This window comes from Cyprinodon tularosa, unplaced genomic scaffold (assembly GCF_016077235.1).
Source record: "Cyprinodon tularosa strain WSP-4 unplaced genomic scaffold, ASM1607723v1 ctg541, whole genome shotgun sequence".
Classification (NCBI taxonomy): domain Eukaryota; kingdom Metazoa; phylum Chordata; class Actinopteri; order Cyprinodontiformes; family Cyprinodontidae; genus Cyprinodon; species Cyprinodon tularosa.
Window position 1 is genome coordinate 471,693 of NW_024039276.1, and position 15,041 is coordinate 486,733.

At 39.8% G+C, this 15,041-nt stretch overlaps 1 protein-coding gene across 1 annotated transcript in view; it reads right to left on the reverse strand.

Moving 5' to 3' along the window:
* LOC119796290 (autism susceptibility gene 2 protein homolog) overlaps nt 1-14,781 on the reverse strand; it is a 484,561-nt gene extending 469,780 nt beyond the window's left edge. Inside the window, 1 exon segment of the mRNA XM_038304784.1 lies at nt 14,568-14,781. Coding sequence (XP_038160712.1) covers nt 14,568-14,774 — 207 coding nt within the window. The 5' untranslated portion in view covers nt 14,775-14,781.
* Between the last annotated feature and the right edge of the window lie 260 nt (nt 14,782-15,041).

Genomic DNA, 15,041 nt, shown 5'->3' on the forward strand with positions numbered 1-15,041 from the left:
CGTTGATAACAGAAAAAAACTGAACAAACTGGTGTTTATCAACACCATGTTATATAGTTATATTGAGGTATATCCTCTACCTGGGTTCATTTACCAGAGTTGTTTGAAAACTCAGATGGGAGAAAATATCTACAGCTTACAGCATCCCAGAGTTCAGCGCACTGGGTCAGTGTCAGAGAGAAAATCAAACTAAGCAGAAAACAGCTGCAGCTATCTGGCAGCTCCACTGGGAGAGGAATTCAAATGAGAGAAATATTCTTTTTCACTTTTTTCTCATTTTATTCTGCTTCAGAGCAGATAGCAGCCACTGACAGTAGGTTTTCCAAAAAGGAGAGTTAAACCCTGATGGAGCTATCTGATATTTATAATGTAACCTTGAAAAAGGACAACGGCTTAAGGATTATTTTGAAGAGAAGCTGAGAAAAGAATAATAGCTGGTTAGCCCTGTGAAGAAAAAGAAGGGGTGGCGAGGGGCCCTGATGAGGATCATTTTAATGATGCACAGAAGTAGCCATTCAAAATTCCCCACTTTCCTTGATGGGTCCTTGGCTGGTCCCCTACAATTCCTTTTTAAACATCTAAAATATGATTTCTGTCATGATGTGTGGACATTAAGATCAAAAGAGAAGCATTATCTCCTTGTCAGATTCTGTAATTCAGTGAAAGGTCTGAGTCAGATTAAAAAAAAAAAGCACGCCCAGTTTGAGGAGGGGGTCCCTGTAGTTGCTGGAAGTTGGAGGTGATTTTGCTGCCATTCGGCCGGCTTTTGACTAGGAAGGGCCATTCTGAATGGCTGCTGCTTCAGATGTTATTGGCTGTTACGGATACATCTTGGAGAGAGCATCAAGGTTCAAGGGTCAATGTGTAGAAAAAGAAAAAAAAAGCCGTAACTAACAGCTTTTTTTTTTTACAGAATCTGTCTGACATGCTGGGTCTTCAGAACCAGATTTAACATAATTAACAGCAACACGACAGTTTAGAAATGTACCTTCATCATTTGTAGACTTCTCACTGGTGACGACATCTTACTCAGGAGTAAGTTGCAACAGCTCTCAAAGATCTAAATCGTTATGAAGTACAAATGGCTCTGTGTTCATCTTTAAACCTCAAAATACCAAGGTGTTCCTGGCAGGAGGGAAATCTCAGGTAACGTCCTGATCAGGCCTGGATGAGCTCAACCGATACTCGAGGTGGAGAAATTCTGTTCAGGCACTTCCTTTGACAGATGATTGGCTCCTGTCAGATGTCAGCAATCTACTACCAGACCCTACTGGTAGTAGATTGCTACCAGTAGATAGATATATAAACTGGCATAGGGTTGGCCACACAAGGAGCTTGAATGTGTGATCTTGTCGAGTTTTCTGTTGCCAGAATCGACAGAGAACTAGCAATTTTAAATTATATTGTACATCTGCTGCCACAAACAGTTTTAGTTTTTTAATGTGATAAAATGAGCAGATTGGACTGAAACAATCATCAAACACGATGTAATTTTGTTTTCCATTACACTGTCACAAGTACAGAGCAATGGAATACACTGCCTGCATTTAATCCATCCCCTTGGGGAGCAGTGGGCTGCAATTGTGTGGCACCCGGGGAGCAGTGTGTGGTTAAGGGTCTTGCTCAGGGACCCACAGTGGCAGTGCGTGGGGCTGAACTCAGAACCTCTGGATTCCAAGCTCTATGCCGGAACCACTAGGCTGCACTCCCCTAATTACACTTGATACCAAGTAAGTTTATATTAAGCAAGGTGGGGCTTGAATGTGTCATGGTTTTGGTTCTGTTTAAGTTTTATCTTTCAGATTTCATTTGTTTTATTTCCATTTTGTGTTATTCTAGTTATTTTGATTGTATTTGAGTTGCTAGTTATTTCTTGTTTGCCCTCTGCTGTACGGTGGCTGAGAAGTGCAAAACACATTTACAATTCAAAAACACATTAACCGCCGCTGACTTTTCACGTGAAGCGGGAGGACTACAGATTGAGCTGTTTGTACTACAAGTCAGGGTATTCGTGACGTCACATACGGTCACTGGGACATTCCCTTTCCGTGTAGCCGTCTTTTGTTAATTTGTTTTTGGCTATGTAACTGTGTTTTGCCACTTGCAGTTTTGTCTTTGCACTTGTACAAGTGTTTCCGAACGGTCAATTTTTTTTAGATGTAAATTTGTTTCCCTATAATGTATTTTTTTTTCTCTAAAATGAAACTTTCTCTCACCTAAAATCTAACTTATTTAAAATGTGAATTTGTTTCCTAAAATGTAAATTTGTTTGCTAAAATGTAAATTTGTTTTTAAAAAATTTTAACTTTTTTATTCAAAAATACATTTGTTTCATAAAATATAATTTTGTATCTTCAAATGTTATTTTGTTTTTTATTTGTTAATGTGCTTTTGAATTGTAAATGTGTTTTGCACTTCTCAGCCACCGTACTGCTGCCCTCTTGTGTGAGTCTCCTCCTGTTTAGTCACTGTTGCTAGTTTGGACTGTCAAGCTGGATGGAGGTTTGACAGGACACAAATGCAGACACTGAAGCCTAAGGTGGTTTCTTGCTGATTTCTTTATCCAAAAAAGGCAACGGAAGCAAAAATCCAAAAACATAAATCTTAAGGATCCACAAAAATACAGATAACTGAAAAACTGACTTGAAGGGGAACAAATGATGACAAAGTAGCAACAGTGACTGAACAGGAGGTGCATATATGGGAGAGAGAAACAAAGACCAGGCTAATCAGCAGATAGTGAGCACGTGTGAAGAGAGGAGTCTAGAAGGGAGCTAGGGAAAAGGAGACTGACACAAGAGGGCAGGAGAGGGCAAACAATACCTAAGAACTGAAATAGAATAAAAAATAACTACATTAACACAAAATGGAAATAAAACCAATGAAAACTCAAAGATAAAACTTAAACAGAATGAAAACCAAGACCGGATTAACTCTTGTTCATAGATAAACTCAGACAAATTGACAATCAGGTTGTAGCTACAGTAAAGCATTTTTTCTTTTGTGTCCAGGATTGTGTTAATAAACAGCCATGGCCCTGAAGATGCTCTGCTAATGTTCCTAAAAGGAATGTTATCCTGAAAAGAAGTTATTTACAGGCAGTGACTAAAATCGACTTGAGCGAACAGAAACAGATTAACAAGCGACACGAAAGAATCTCCAGGTGGATAAAGTCATAAGCAAGTCAGGCCAGAGGAGGAACATGGAGTTATATTTGGGCTCTCATGCTATTTAATTAGCTTGCATGAAATATTGCTATTTCTACTAGCTTTATGAGTATTTATCATGTGTAGACTTTTGGCAGAATTTTACCTGTGCAAACCCATCAGCAATTCCATAAAAGTAAAGACTTGTCTATAGTTTCACACCAGGATAATAGTTCCTCCTCTATCCCAGGTATGATCGTTTATCAGGTCCTCCTTTCCAGCGCCCTACAGTAACCTTCCCAGGAAGCCTAATAGCTGTGATCCTTCTATAACTGGAACTCACTCTCTCATAGGGTTGGGAATCGAAAAGATTTTCACGATTCCGATTCCCTTTTCGATTCTATGAAACGATTCGATTCTTTATCGATTCTTTTTTCGATTCCAATTTGGGGGGAAAAGGAGAACAAACAGTTTGATTATCAGAATCAACTTTGTTTACTTAACTATTGCACAATCTTACAAACTCAACAAGATCAAGATGTCCACAGGAAATGTGAAACTGGAGTAACATCTGTGTTTAAATGAAAAATGAATACAAGAACAAACTTAATAACCAACAATGTCTAATAACAAATGATGGGATAATAACCTATTTTAAATAACAAAAAATACTAATTATAAAACAGTAGTAGCACTGCAAAAAATGTAAATCTAAATAAGTCATTTGTTCTTAAAATAAGTTCATTTTTTCTTGAATTGAGTAAGTAAGTGACACATTTTGCCAATGGAACAAGACAATTTACATTTGAAATAAGAAAAAAACTATTGCATTGTCTTATTTCAAGTGCATATTATCTAATTATCTTATTTTAAATGTAAAAATACTCATTCCATTGGCAAACTATCTTATTTACCTGCTCAAATTAAGGGTAAATACACTTGATTTAAGATATTTTTACTTAATTTCAGATCGTTTTTGCAGTGAGGGAAAATTAACAATTGTTTTGCAGAAAGATGAGCATATCTGCTTTTTCTGGAAGGATACGGGATCTTTCAGCGCTTATGGTGTCTCCAGCCGTGGAAAACACCCTCTCAGATGGGGTGGAGGAAGCCTGCACACAGAGGTAGTTTTCAGCCAGTCCAGATAGCAAGGGCAGCGTATCTTGCTTCTTCCACCACCACAGTGTGGCGCTATCCCTGCAGGGGATGGAGGGCAAGCTTTTACAGAGCTGGATTTCCTGATCTACCCTCTGGGCTAAGGAAAGACGGGGCTTTGATTCACAAAGTGACCGCAGCTCGTTGTCTTCCTCCTTGAATAGTTCTTCCAACTTGCGTAACTTGCGGCGCTCTAGGCTCTGGTGCTGCGGGAATCGAAAAAAGAATCGTTCAGCGAGCTGCCAAACGATGCCATGGAATCGGAAAATACGGAACCGGTTCTTAACAGGAACCGGTTTTCGATTCCCATCCCTACTCTCTCATGATTTTTTACTCCGCTTTAAAAGGTCTTTTCCCAGCCTTCAATTCAGCAATAAAGGGAAATGTGTCTTCAGCCTTCAGATTCTCACTGCAGAACTCAATCTTGGTGTCTTGCCAATCGCCGCTGTTTTGCTGCATTTAATGTCCATTCAATATTGTTTTAGGTCTGAGCAGAACAAGTTTTCTCTTTAAATACACTATATTGCCAAAAGTATTTGCTCACCTGCCTTGACTCACATATGAGCTTAAGTGACATCCCGTTCCTAATCCATAGGGTTCAATATGACGTCGGTCCACCCTTTGCAGCTAGAACAGCTTCAACTCTTCTGGGAAGGCTGTCCACAAGGTTTAGGAGTGTGTTTATGGGAATTTTTGACCATTCTTCCAGAAGCGCATTTGTGAGGTCGCACACTGATGTTGGACGAGAAGGCCTGGCTCTCAGTCTCCGCTCTAATTCATCCCAAAGGTGTTCTATCGGGTTGAGGTCAGGACTCTGTGCAGGCCAGTCAAGTTCATCCACACCAGACTCTGTCATCCATGTCTTTATGGACCTTGCTTTGTGCACTGGTGCACAGTCATGTTGGAAGAGGAAGGGGCCAGCTCCAAACTGTTCCCACAAAGTTGGGAGCATGGAATTGTCCAAAATGTCTTGGTATGCTGAAGCATTCAGAGTTCCTTTCACTGGAACTAAGGGGCCAAGCCCAGCTCCTGAAAAACAACCTCACACCATAATCCCCCCTCCACCAAACTTTACACTTGGCACAATGCAGTCAGACAAGTACCGTTCTCCTGGCAACCGCCAAACCCAGACCCGTCCATCAGATTGCCAGATGGAGAAGCGCGATTCGTCACTCCAGAGAACGCGTCTCCACTGCTCTAGAGTCCAGTGGCGGCGTGCTTTACACCACCGCATCCGACGCTTTGCATTGCACTTGGTGATGTATGGCTTGGATGCAGCTGCTCGACCATGGAAACCCATTCCATGAAGCTCTCTGCGCACTGTTCTTGAGCTAATCTGAAGGCCACATGAAGTTTGGAGGTCTGTAGTGATTGACTCTGCAGAAAGTTGGCGACCTCTTCGCACTATGCGCTTCAGCATCCGCTGACCCCGCTCCGTCAGTTTACGTGGCCTACCTCTTCGTGGCTGAGTTGCTGTCGTTCCCAAACACTTCCATTTTCTTATAATACAGCTGACAGTTGACTGTGGAATATTTAGGAGCGAGGAAATTTCACGACTGGATTTGTTGCACAGGTGGCATCCTATCACAGTTCCACGCTGGAATTCACTGAGCTCCTGAGAGCGACCCATTCTTTCACAAATGTTTGTAAAAACAGTCTGCATGCCTAGGTGCTTGAATTTATACACCTGTGGCCATGGAAGTGATTGGAACACCTGATTCCAATAATTTGGATGGGTGAGCAAATACTTTTGGCAATATAGTGTAGATCTTTACAGATTCCCTGGAAATGTTCAGGGTGCTGCAGGAGGACAGGACTTCAGCCAACAGCCTGCTTATAAACAATGATTGAAAAAAGCAGTCAAAGGTCTTTATAATTAAATGAATAGCAATGCATAATGAAAATTTTTTATTCCTAAAATATATTTCAAACTAATTATTTAAACAACTTTAAGCAGCTGAATTTAATTAAATAACTCTAGTGTTGACTATCAAAAAGAGCAGGAGCATAACAATAAAGCCAAGGAAGAAGTGCTAGAAACAAAAATAATAAAGTCTGCATTTATAAAAATGCTGTAACTGTGGATATATATATATATATATATATATATATATATATATATATATATATATATATATATATATATATATATATATATATATATATATATATTTATATATACATATATAAAGCCATCCAGCAGTAAAAAAAATGTTTAAATTTTAATAAAAAATTAATAGGATTACATTGTTTTATGTACCTCTGCCTCAGCCTGTATTTAAAAGATTTGACTTCCAGATACAGACCAGTATTACTTATATTGAAGAACTAAAATTCACTTTTGTATTTTACATTTTGAGTCTTTACAGTCGGTTCTCCATTTTTTGTTATATATAAAAAAATAATAAATATCACAAAATGATTTAGGGCTAAAAATTTTATTAAAGTTGAGTAATTTATTCTATTTTATTTTTATTCTATTTTATTTTATTTTCTTCTGTTCTCCTGTTTCCTTGTTTAAGTACTTATCAGTTGGTGGCGGTAATGCACTTTAACTAGTTTGCCAGCCGCCATAAAACCTTACAAGAAGAAGAACAATAGAGAAATCATTTTCAGAATATTGTTCAACAGTCAGTCATTTCTAATATTTAAAGATTTGTCCTTTCACCATTTACTGACACCCTTCAGTAGATAGAAACGCTTTTACTTTCCAAGGAATAGTAAATGTATTAGCTGAGTTTGTTAACATTGAAAGAATTATTTTTGCTTTTGATAAAACAAAAGGTTTAATGGTTCGCATAGTTTCACTAACGACATTTCTTCAATCACCTTATGTACAGGCCTGATAAAAAATAAAAGAAACTGCTTTATAATGCCATCAAAAGAGGCAACTAAAGAATATTTTTTATGAGAATAAGAGGAAACATTCTAACTGGACGCATAGAATCTGAGGACCAGGGAGGAAAAATATGTCTGTGTGAATTTTTAACATCAGGGTTTTTATTGAAAAATAAACAGTAAGATAGATAAATATTTACTATGGATATAATAAAGTGATTCCTTTGACAGAAATTAAAGATGTTTTTAAATCACCTCTTTTGGGCTGGAAGAAATAAAATCCTTAAAGTAAGAGAAAAACATTTTTTACACTTGATGGTGTTTGGTCACTAATAGTTTATTACATCTTGGGGGCAGAGACAGCTGAGCACATAGCTGATGTTAGGAGAGCAATAAGCTGCAAAGACGGATTTGTTTGCAAGCAGAGCTGGTAGAGAAGAGTTCTCAAATGTTAACTCACACCAGACGTATTGAATGAGTGTCTGTGGGATTTAAAAATCTGTCTCACTTAGATTGGTGAAAATACAAAATAACAGCAGGTCTGTACTCTGTACCACCCCTAAATGCTTTACTGGTTCTCTGAATACATCTACCTAAACTATCTACCTAAACTAATCTACCTCTGCAGTTTTCAACAGTATTTTTAGGAAATTTTGATTTACAGTTTGGGAAAGCTGATGAATATTTATTTGATATTCTGATAACTGCTGGTAAAAAAGCACTCACAGGACAAGTGGTTGGTCCCGACCCATAAATGACATTTACATTATGGAAAGGATCAGCTTCTCCCTCCGCCTTCAGAAAAATATATTCACTAAGAGGTCGGCCAAATGGGTTAAACACGCTGGTCTCGAACAAAGAGAAGTATGGAATGGATGACCATGCAACGCCTGGTATTTAATCTATGCTCTGTAGCGTCTAAGGATTAATAAATTAATGTATCTCTCATACTTTATTTTAAAAACACCTGGTATATGATTCACTCCTGCTTTTCCAGGTAGACCTGTCTTTCCCTGTTTGTACAAAGTTGTTAGATGTAATTTCAGATGTAACTTGTATATTTTGTTTATAATTTTATATATAAAAAAATTAATTGTTAGTGGCGGTAGTAACATTGTGCGTTCCCTGAAAGTAACTACCTTTGTATTAGGGGTGTAAATAATAATCGTTTTGTATCGATGCATCGATCCAACAGCCGATGATCCGATGCATCGACACGTCCGCAAGATAATCGATTCATGTTTTTTTCCCCCTCCGGTCTATTTTTATCCATTTGCTCCTGGGCGTAATTCTCCCTCCCGTGCTGCGGTGGCGCTAAACCTATTTTGCCCTCCTACATCGCTTCCTGGTTATACTCTTACAGCAGTGTGTTGCAGTAAGCTTGACACAGACATTTTTGATTTATGCTCAATATTGAAACGTGGTCTGTGCTACACGCTGTGGGTCTAGATACGGCCGAGGTGGCGAGGAAGTGGGGGCGAGTTTAGTCCGACGATGGAGGGACATGTGGACCAAAAAGAGCGGAGATCCAGGTGGAAAAAGGCTCCCAGCGTTCTCGCGCACCTCACTCTTCAAGCGGGTCAAACTTCACGAGTTGTTTTCTGCAATTTCGGTCATGAAAACAAAACAAGCCGGCCTCCTGTCTGCGGCACTGTCTGCGGTCAGCTACAATTGGGGAGAATTGCAGCTGACCAGACGTCACCGCCCCCCTGCGCAGGGGGCGGTGACGTCTGGAGCTGAGGTATTTCATTGCACTCATTGCACTGATTATGTGCAGTATTTTCTGATGCAAAGCCTTGCAGAATCTATAAGGCAGGGGTATGATTATTTTTCAGTGAATGAGGATTTAATAGGAATAGATGGAGTGCAACTTTTCTACTTCTGTTATTTTATGTAGTTTCTCAAAAAAAAAACAAAAAAACATAACGATATTACAGCTTTCATTGATTTATTTCAAATTTGAAACATTGTCTAGCCTGAAAGGTGTAAAAAAAAATGAACCAATCAATCGAATCGAATCGAATCGAATCGTGGTGTATTCCTGAGTATCGAAAATAATCGAATCGTTGGGTCAGGAAATCGATTCTGAATCGAATCGCCATGATGGATTTGATTTACACCCCTAGTTTGTATTGTAATGCTCTCACAAGGAAAAAATTCAATTGAGGATTTCCGCATCCGATGCCACTGCCACCACTGTCCTCATGATGGTCTCATTCTATTTTTTCATACCTAACTTTAAACAGAGGTGGAAGATAGAAATGGTAGATCAAACTACATAGGTCTATAAACGCTGTACGAGATCTAATAGATTGACGTAAATAAACTGTAGGTCAGCCCGCCTTCAGCTGGAGCCACCCCAATTAGTCACCTTGCCAAAGGGACTTTCTGTATAGTGCAGCATCTTCTCATTCTAGTAAATCTATATTGGCAAGGTTGTATTATTTACATAAAGAAATGTTTAAACTTGTTAAAAACATCAGGCTGTCTTCCACAGACACCAAACTTTTTATCCTGTGGGATCAGATGCAGATGGAAGTTTAGTGCTGGAGCATATTTTACCTCCAGCCACTTTGATGCGACGTATGCAGCAGCAGGTTGGTGCCAGTACCTTCTCTCTCTACTCAGAACTACCAGTCGTTGGATATACAGCTGAAGCTGAGTGACCCTCGTCCAGCGGAGTCCACAGAGCTTAACCTCAGCAGCTCTGAGTGTCCGGGACTGTGTGTGCATGCGTTACAGAAGTGTAGGAGGCGCCGTAGAAGTCATTGCTGGCAAAGATTTACCGCTGCCTCAGTCTAACATAAATATTCATTAGTGACCTTGTTACTTTGCTGCTCATAAATAATCTGTTTCAACAGTCGTTTGTATATTCTAATAACCCAGAAGCAATACTTACACTTAGATAATTTTAACCACATTTAGTGCTTAAATAAATAATAACAGGGCCAGTTTAATGCCAGTTTAAAACACTAGGATAGATTAATGAGGCGGGATTGTTAAAGAAATAAACGTATAGGACAAAGAAATACTGAATAATGATGAACTGTTGTTTGTGTTGCTATAGATCACTGGTCTGTGTGTTATATATCTACTGATACGCCAGACTAAAGTGAGAGTGATGATCAAAGACGTCGATGCACCAACACAAAGTGGTCCATAAATACACATTTGGAAGGAGAGTCACTTTTTTTACCCTTTAATATCTAGTTATAGGCTGTTGGTTGGACTGTTGCATCACTCAGACCCTTTGAATCTGATGCAATGCAAACTTTAATATAATAAAAAAAATCTACCAACAGATCCTTAGATATTTTCTAAGGATGGTGAGGGATATAGAGGACTGTATGTGCAAACTTATTTTTATGTTTATATAGCTGTATATGCACGTCACATACACTTTTATAAATTGGCTATCTATTCAAATTTATATATGTAAAAATTAATGTCATTTTTTAATTCCCTGGGAATAATTGATGTGTGTATAAGAAGCATGTTCAACCTGGAAATGGTGTCAATTAAGTTTCAATTAAGTTTATTTATATAACGCCAATCACAACACATGTAATCTCAAGGCACTTTACAATTCAACCAATCGTTGAATTTTCCCAGTAGGTTAATGGTATTTATGCTGGAAATGGGCAAGAAATTAATGACATTTGATGCCTAAATATTCTATTTATCTAAAAGAAAAAACTTTTACCCTAAAGACTGGAAAAAGATTCACACAACAACTCAATTTTTTTTACCGTATTTTCACAACCATAAGGCGCACCGTACTAAAAGGCGCACTCTCAGTTATGTGTCCCATTTCTGTATTTAACACTCACATAAGGCGCACCGGACTATAGGGCGCGTTTTTTATATACAGGTACATGTCCTCTACTACGTTTAAATACCTCTACTGCGTATTTAAAAATACAGCGGGGGCAAAACTGAGTATGTTTGTGCTTTATTCATGTATTTATTACAAAGTATTAATCAAACCTGGGAGCTGGTCGTGAGACAGACACATCGCAGATGACAGAGCACTGTGATGACTCCTAAATTAACTTAAAATCCTGAAACCTGCCGACAGAATATGTTCGCTTTTATTACCGGTATCCTGGTGCCTGCAGTTTAAATTATTTAGATGAAAAACACCTGCCAGCGACCGCGGTGAACCCACAGGCTGCCCGTCCTAGAGGCTGCTGATGAAGGGATTGGCGGCGCGCTCCCGACGCACTGCGCCTGCTGCTCAAAATGCGCTGCGGGACCTTTTGCTGCGTCTATACGCTCGTCAACCGTTGACTTTGCATGTAAACTCGCTGCTTCTGCTGCACCTGCTGCGTCCGGTTCACAGCGAGCACAGCATTAATTTGTTTCACCATGTTTTTCACATCAGCTGTGAGATGGGCAGGCATGGAGTCAGATTAACAGCGATGGTGATGAGTGGAAAAAAAACCACCTGGTCTCCTTACATTCACCTCCCTCAGCCACTCTTTCATCATCTCCTCAATGAGGTGGTCTCAAAAGTCGCAGTAGCATCCAGAATTTACTCGAAACGAAGTCATTTAGAATGTTTTTAGAGCCTAAACAGTAGTGTATAGGATTTCCTGAAAGCGCGCACATGCGCGTTCACGAGCCTACGGAAGCCGGCAGACCAAACCAGCGCATTCAGCTCTGCAAAGAACTCATGCTCTTCCTCAACACTGAAGTCCTCAGACATTTTTCTTTCGTTGTTTCTTTCTTTGCACAGGTAAACAGCACATTTCTTCTTCTACGCTTGCATTATTGGCAGAGCAGACGCTGAATGCGCACTTTCATCTGGTTTGGTCTGCCGGCTTCCGTAGGCTCGTGAACGCACATGTGCGCGCTTTCAGGAAATCCTATACACTACTGTTTATGCTCTAAAAACATTCTAAATGACTTCGTTTTGAGTAAATTCTGGATGCTACCCACTCAGGACACTTGGAATACATTGGACGAGCAGTATGGAGGAATATTGACACATTTTTTGTGGACTTTTATGGACCTTTCTGTCTCGGACACCATAGACCTCCATTATTTGAAATTCAGCAGACAGCAAGAAGCCTCCCAGATCTCCAGATGCATTTGAGATATCAAAAAAGTACTCCAGAGTGTTGTTCAGCATGGGGGTGAGTAGAAAATGAAGGCTAATCATGTTTTGGGTGTACTATTCCTTTAAGGGAACACAAAGGGAGGCATAAGTCAGGTGTCGTTTTTCCATCACCTCAACCGGCAGAAACAACCTGTTGACATTAGCGTCCTCAAACAACGCGACATGTCATGAAGAAATGGTTGGACTCTTTCCTTTTCCCAAAGTTTGGGAGGAGAAAAGAAGCTCACTTGTTTACCTGGTGACCAACTAGAGTTCACTGTGACTAAGCAGAGCTCATTAGCGTAAACTGTTAAGCATCTTGCATTGTTAATAGAATGTTGTGAAAGCTGCGATTCTAAACATCGAACCAGCAGATTTAACAGAAAAATGGTTCAGTGACCTGAAATTTAGCAGATGGCTCTGCAGGAATCTAGCCTGGGTGCCATTCCGAACTTAGTCCCGCCCACAATGTTTGAGGTCGGGAAGTTCGGTCTGGCATTGCTCCATAGTAGCGCGAGTATGCTCGCACAATATCTGGCAGGCCAATCAAATTGTCAGGGCGGGCTTTATACGATGATGGACAGATGATCAACAGTAACGTAATCAACCATGTGACCAAAGCGCGCTTGGGTGACAACAACAATGGCTGCCGCTGGAGAGTTGAGGTGAGTAGATTCTGCTATTAGGTCTGTTCTAGAAGATATCGACAGCAAATTAATTTTAAAAGAGGAACAGAGAAACGCGATCAAGGCTCATCTTCTTATTCTAGGCGTGCAACTGCACGCTTTGATTTTTGTTGACAACAACTATGCGTCGCTTAACATACGTCACGCACTCCGTTGCTCTTATTGGTTGTAGGTCTATCCAATTGAGTGCAGAGGCATTTTTTTTCCTGGTTCATTCGAAACACGCCCCATAATCACAGCTCTATGGAGCAGCATCAGACTCATATTCTGACTAGAATTGAGTAGGACTACGTCAGGCTAGCAGGAATCAGTGTTGCTAGCATGTTTTTTACTACATGAAAAAAACTCATTTTGTAAACAATTAATATTTATCTTAATTTTTTTGTTGTAATTTAACAGACTACTTTTGGAGTATACTACATAAATGAATACAATCAGTAAAATTTTCACAAAATCACGTTGGGTTATCCTAGCGGCACCTACCACTGGGTTTGGCCTGTTTTCTAGGTCAGAGGTCTTCAACGGGGGTCAGCATTCACCAAGTGAATGTCTTTAAATCCACATTAACATGAAGATAAATGGAGGCAGAAGATGTCTTTCAGTCATCAAGGCACACATTCAGCGACACACAGGAGCTCTTTCAAACTGGGCACCGTTTCATTCACAACACCTGTCCATCAACCAGTAATCAGAATCAAAAATACTTTAATAATCCCAGGGAGAAATTACTTTAGTTACATTACTCCATCTGTAATAGAGTGACTATAGGACCAGTTGGATATAACACAATTTCATATGGGGTCCCGCTCCATCTCGCCATCAGTTTGAAAACTTTGGAAAACTTTGAAGAGTTCTAGGGCAAACCCTGCCAACCATGTAGTACTATTTAAAGTCGGATGACTTGACCAAAACACTTAGAAGAAGAGTAGAACTTTATTGTCATTACATTCTCACAATTAAATTCACTCTCTGCATTTAACCAATCCCTTTGGGGAGCCCACAGCTCCCCAAAGGGTGGGCAAAGTCCGAGTTAAGGGTCTTGCTCAGGGACGCAGAGTGGCAGTCCATGGGAGAGGGACTTGAACTCAGAACCTCTGGGATCCTAGCGCAATGCTCTCACCACTAGGCCACCACTCCTCTTACCATTCACTCATTCAGCCATTTACACACATAGTAAGATATATTGTTGCAACAGCTTCCCTCTGGAAGAACAATCAGCAAATGTTGGTGACGACATTGAAAGCCAGAGCTTGAACCTATAACCCACCAGTCACAGTGCAAAATCCTGCATCTGTCGCCATCATTGATATAAGCATCATTACTGGCCCAAATTTACTTTTATATAATTATGGCTCTTAGTTGGCAGGGAAACACTGTTACAAACCAAAGTAAAGTAACAAAGAGAGCTGAAACAGGTGGAAATGATGAAAAGTTAAAAGTTCAACCAGAAGATGAGTAAATGTTGCAAACATTAAAATGCCATAAACCAATCTGGTGTTGCACAATAACTAACTCCCTCACCCGACAAAGTGAGGAGTCATGTAAACTGAGTCCTACTGAGGTTTAAGAGTTACTGACATAAATTCTGCAATGGTACCCTCTTGGAGATATGCATACTTTAAATAGCTGTATTTAGCTCACCATTTTGCGCTTCTTCTTCAGATGTTTCCTCTTCCTCTTCCCCTGTGTGTGCGCTAGACGCGGATTGTTCTCCTGGTCGGATGACTGGTGCAGGTGGTGGTTGTTCGGACAAGACTCCAGATTTAAGCCATTGGGGAGTTTGGGAGGTTTCTTCTTGTGCAGAGGCCCAGCCTGGCTGTTTCTGCTCTCCTGGGGCATCAATGTCATGCTCTTCTAAAGAAGAAAATAAGACAAGAGAGCAAAGTTGAAAAACACCTTTGATTTTCTATAACAGTAGCATCTTTGAAAGCATGTATCCGTCATATAAATGGCCTTTGAAAGCTCTGCAATCATTTGGTGTTTGTATTTTTCCTGTCTTAGACAAACTTGTTTCTTCCCCGACTTGGCAGAAAGAAGAGACATCATAAAAAAAACACACTTGACATAAAACCAATCTCTCCAATAAGTGTCAGAAAATAAATGTATAGTTCAGGA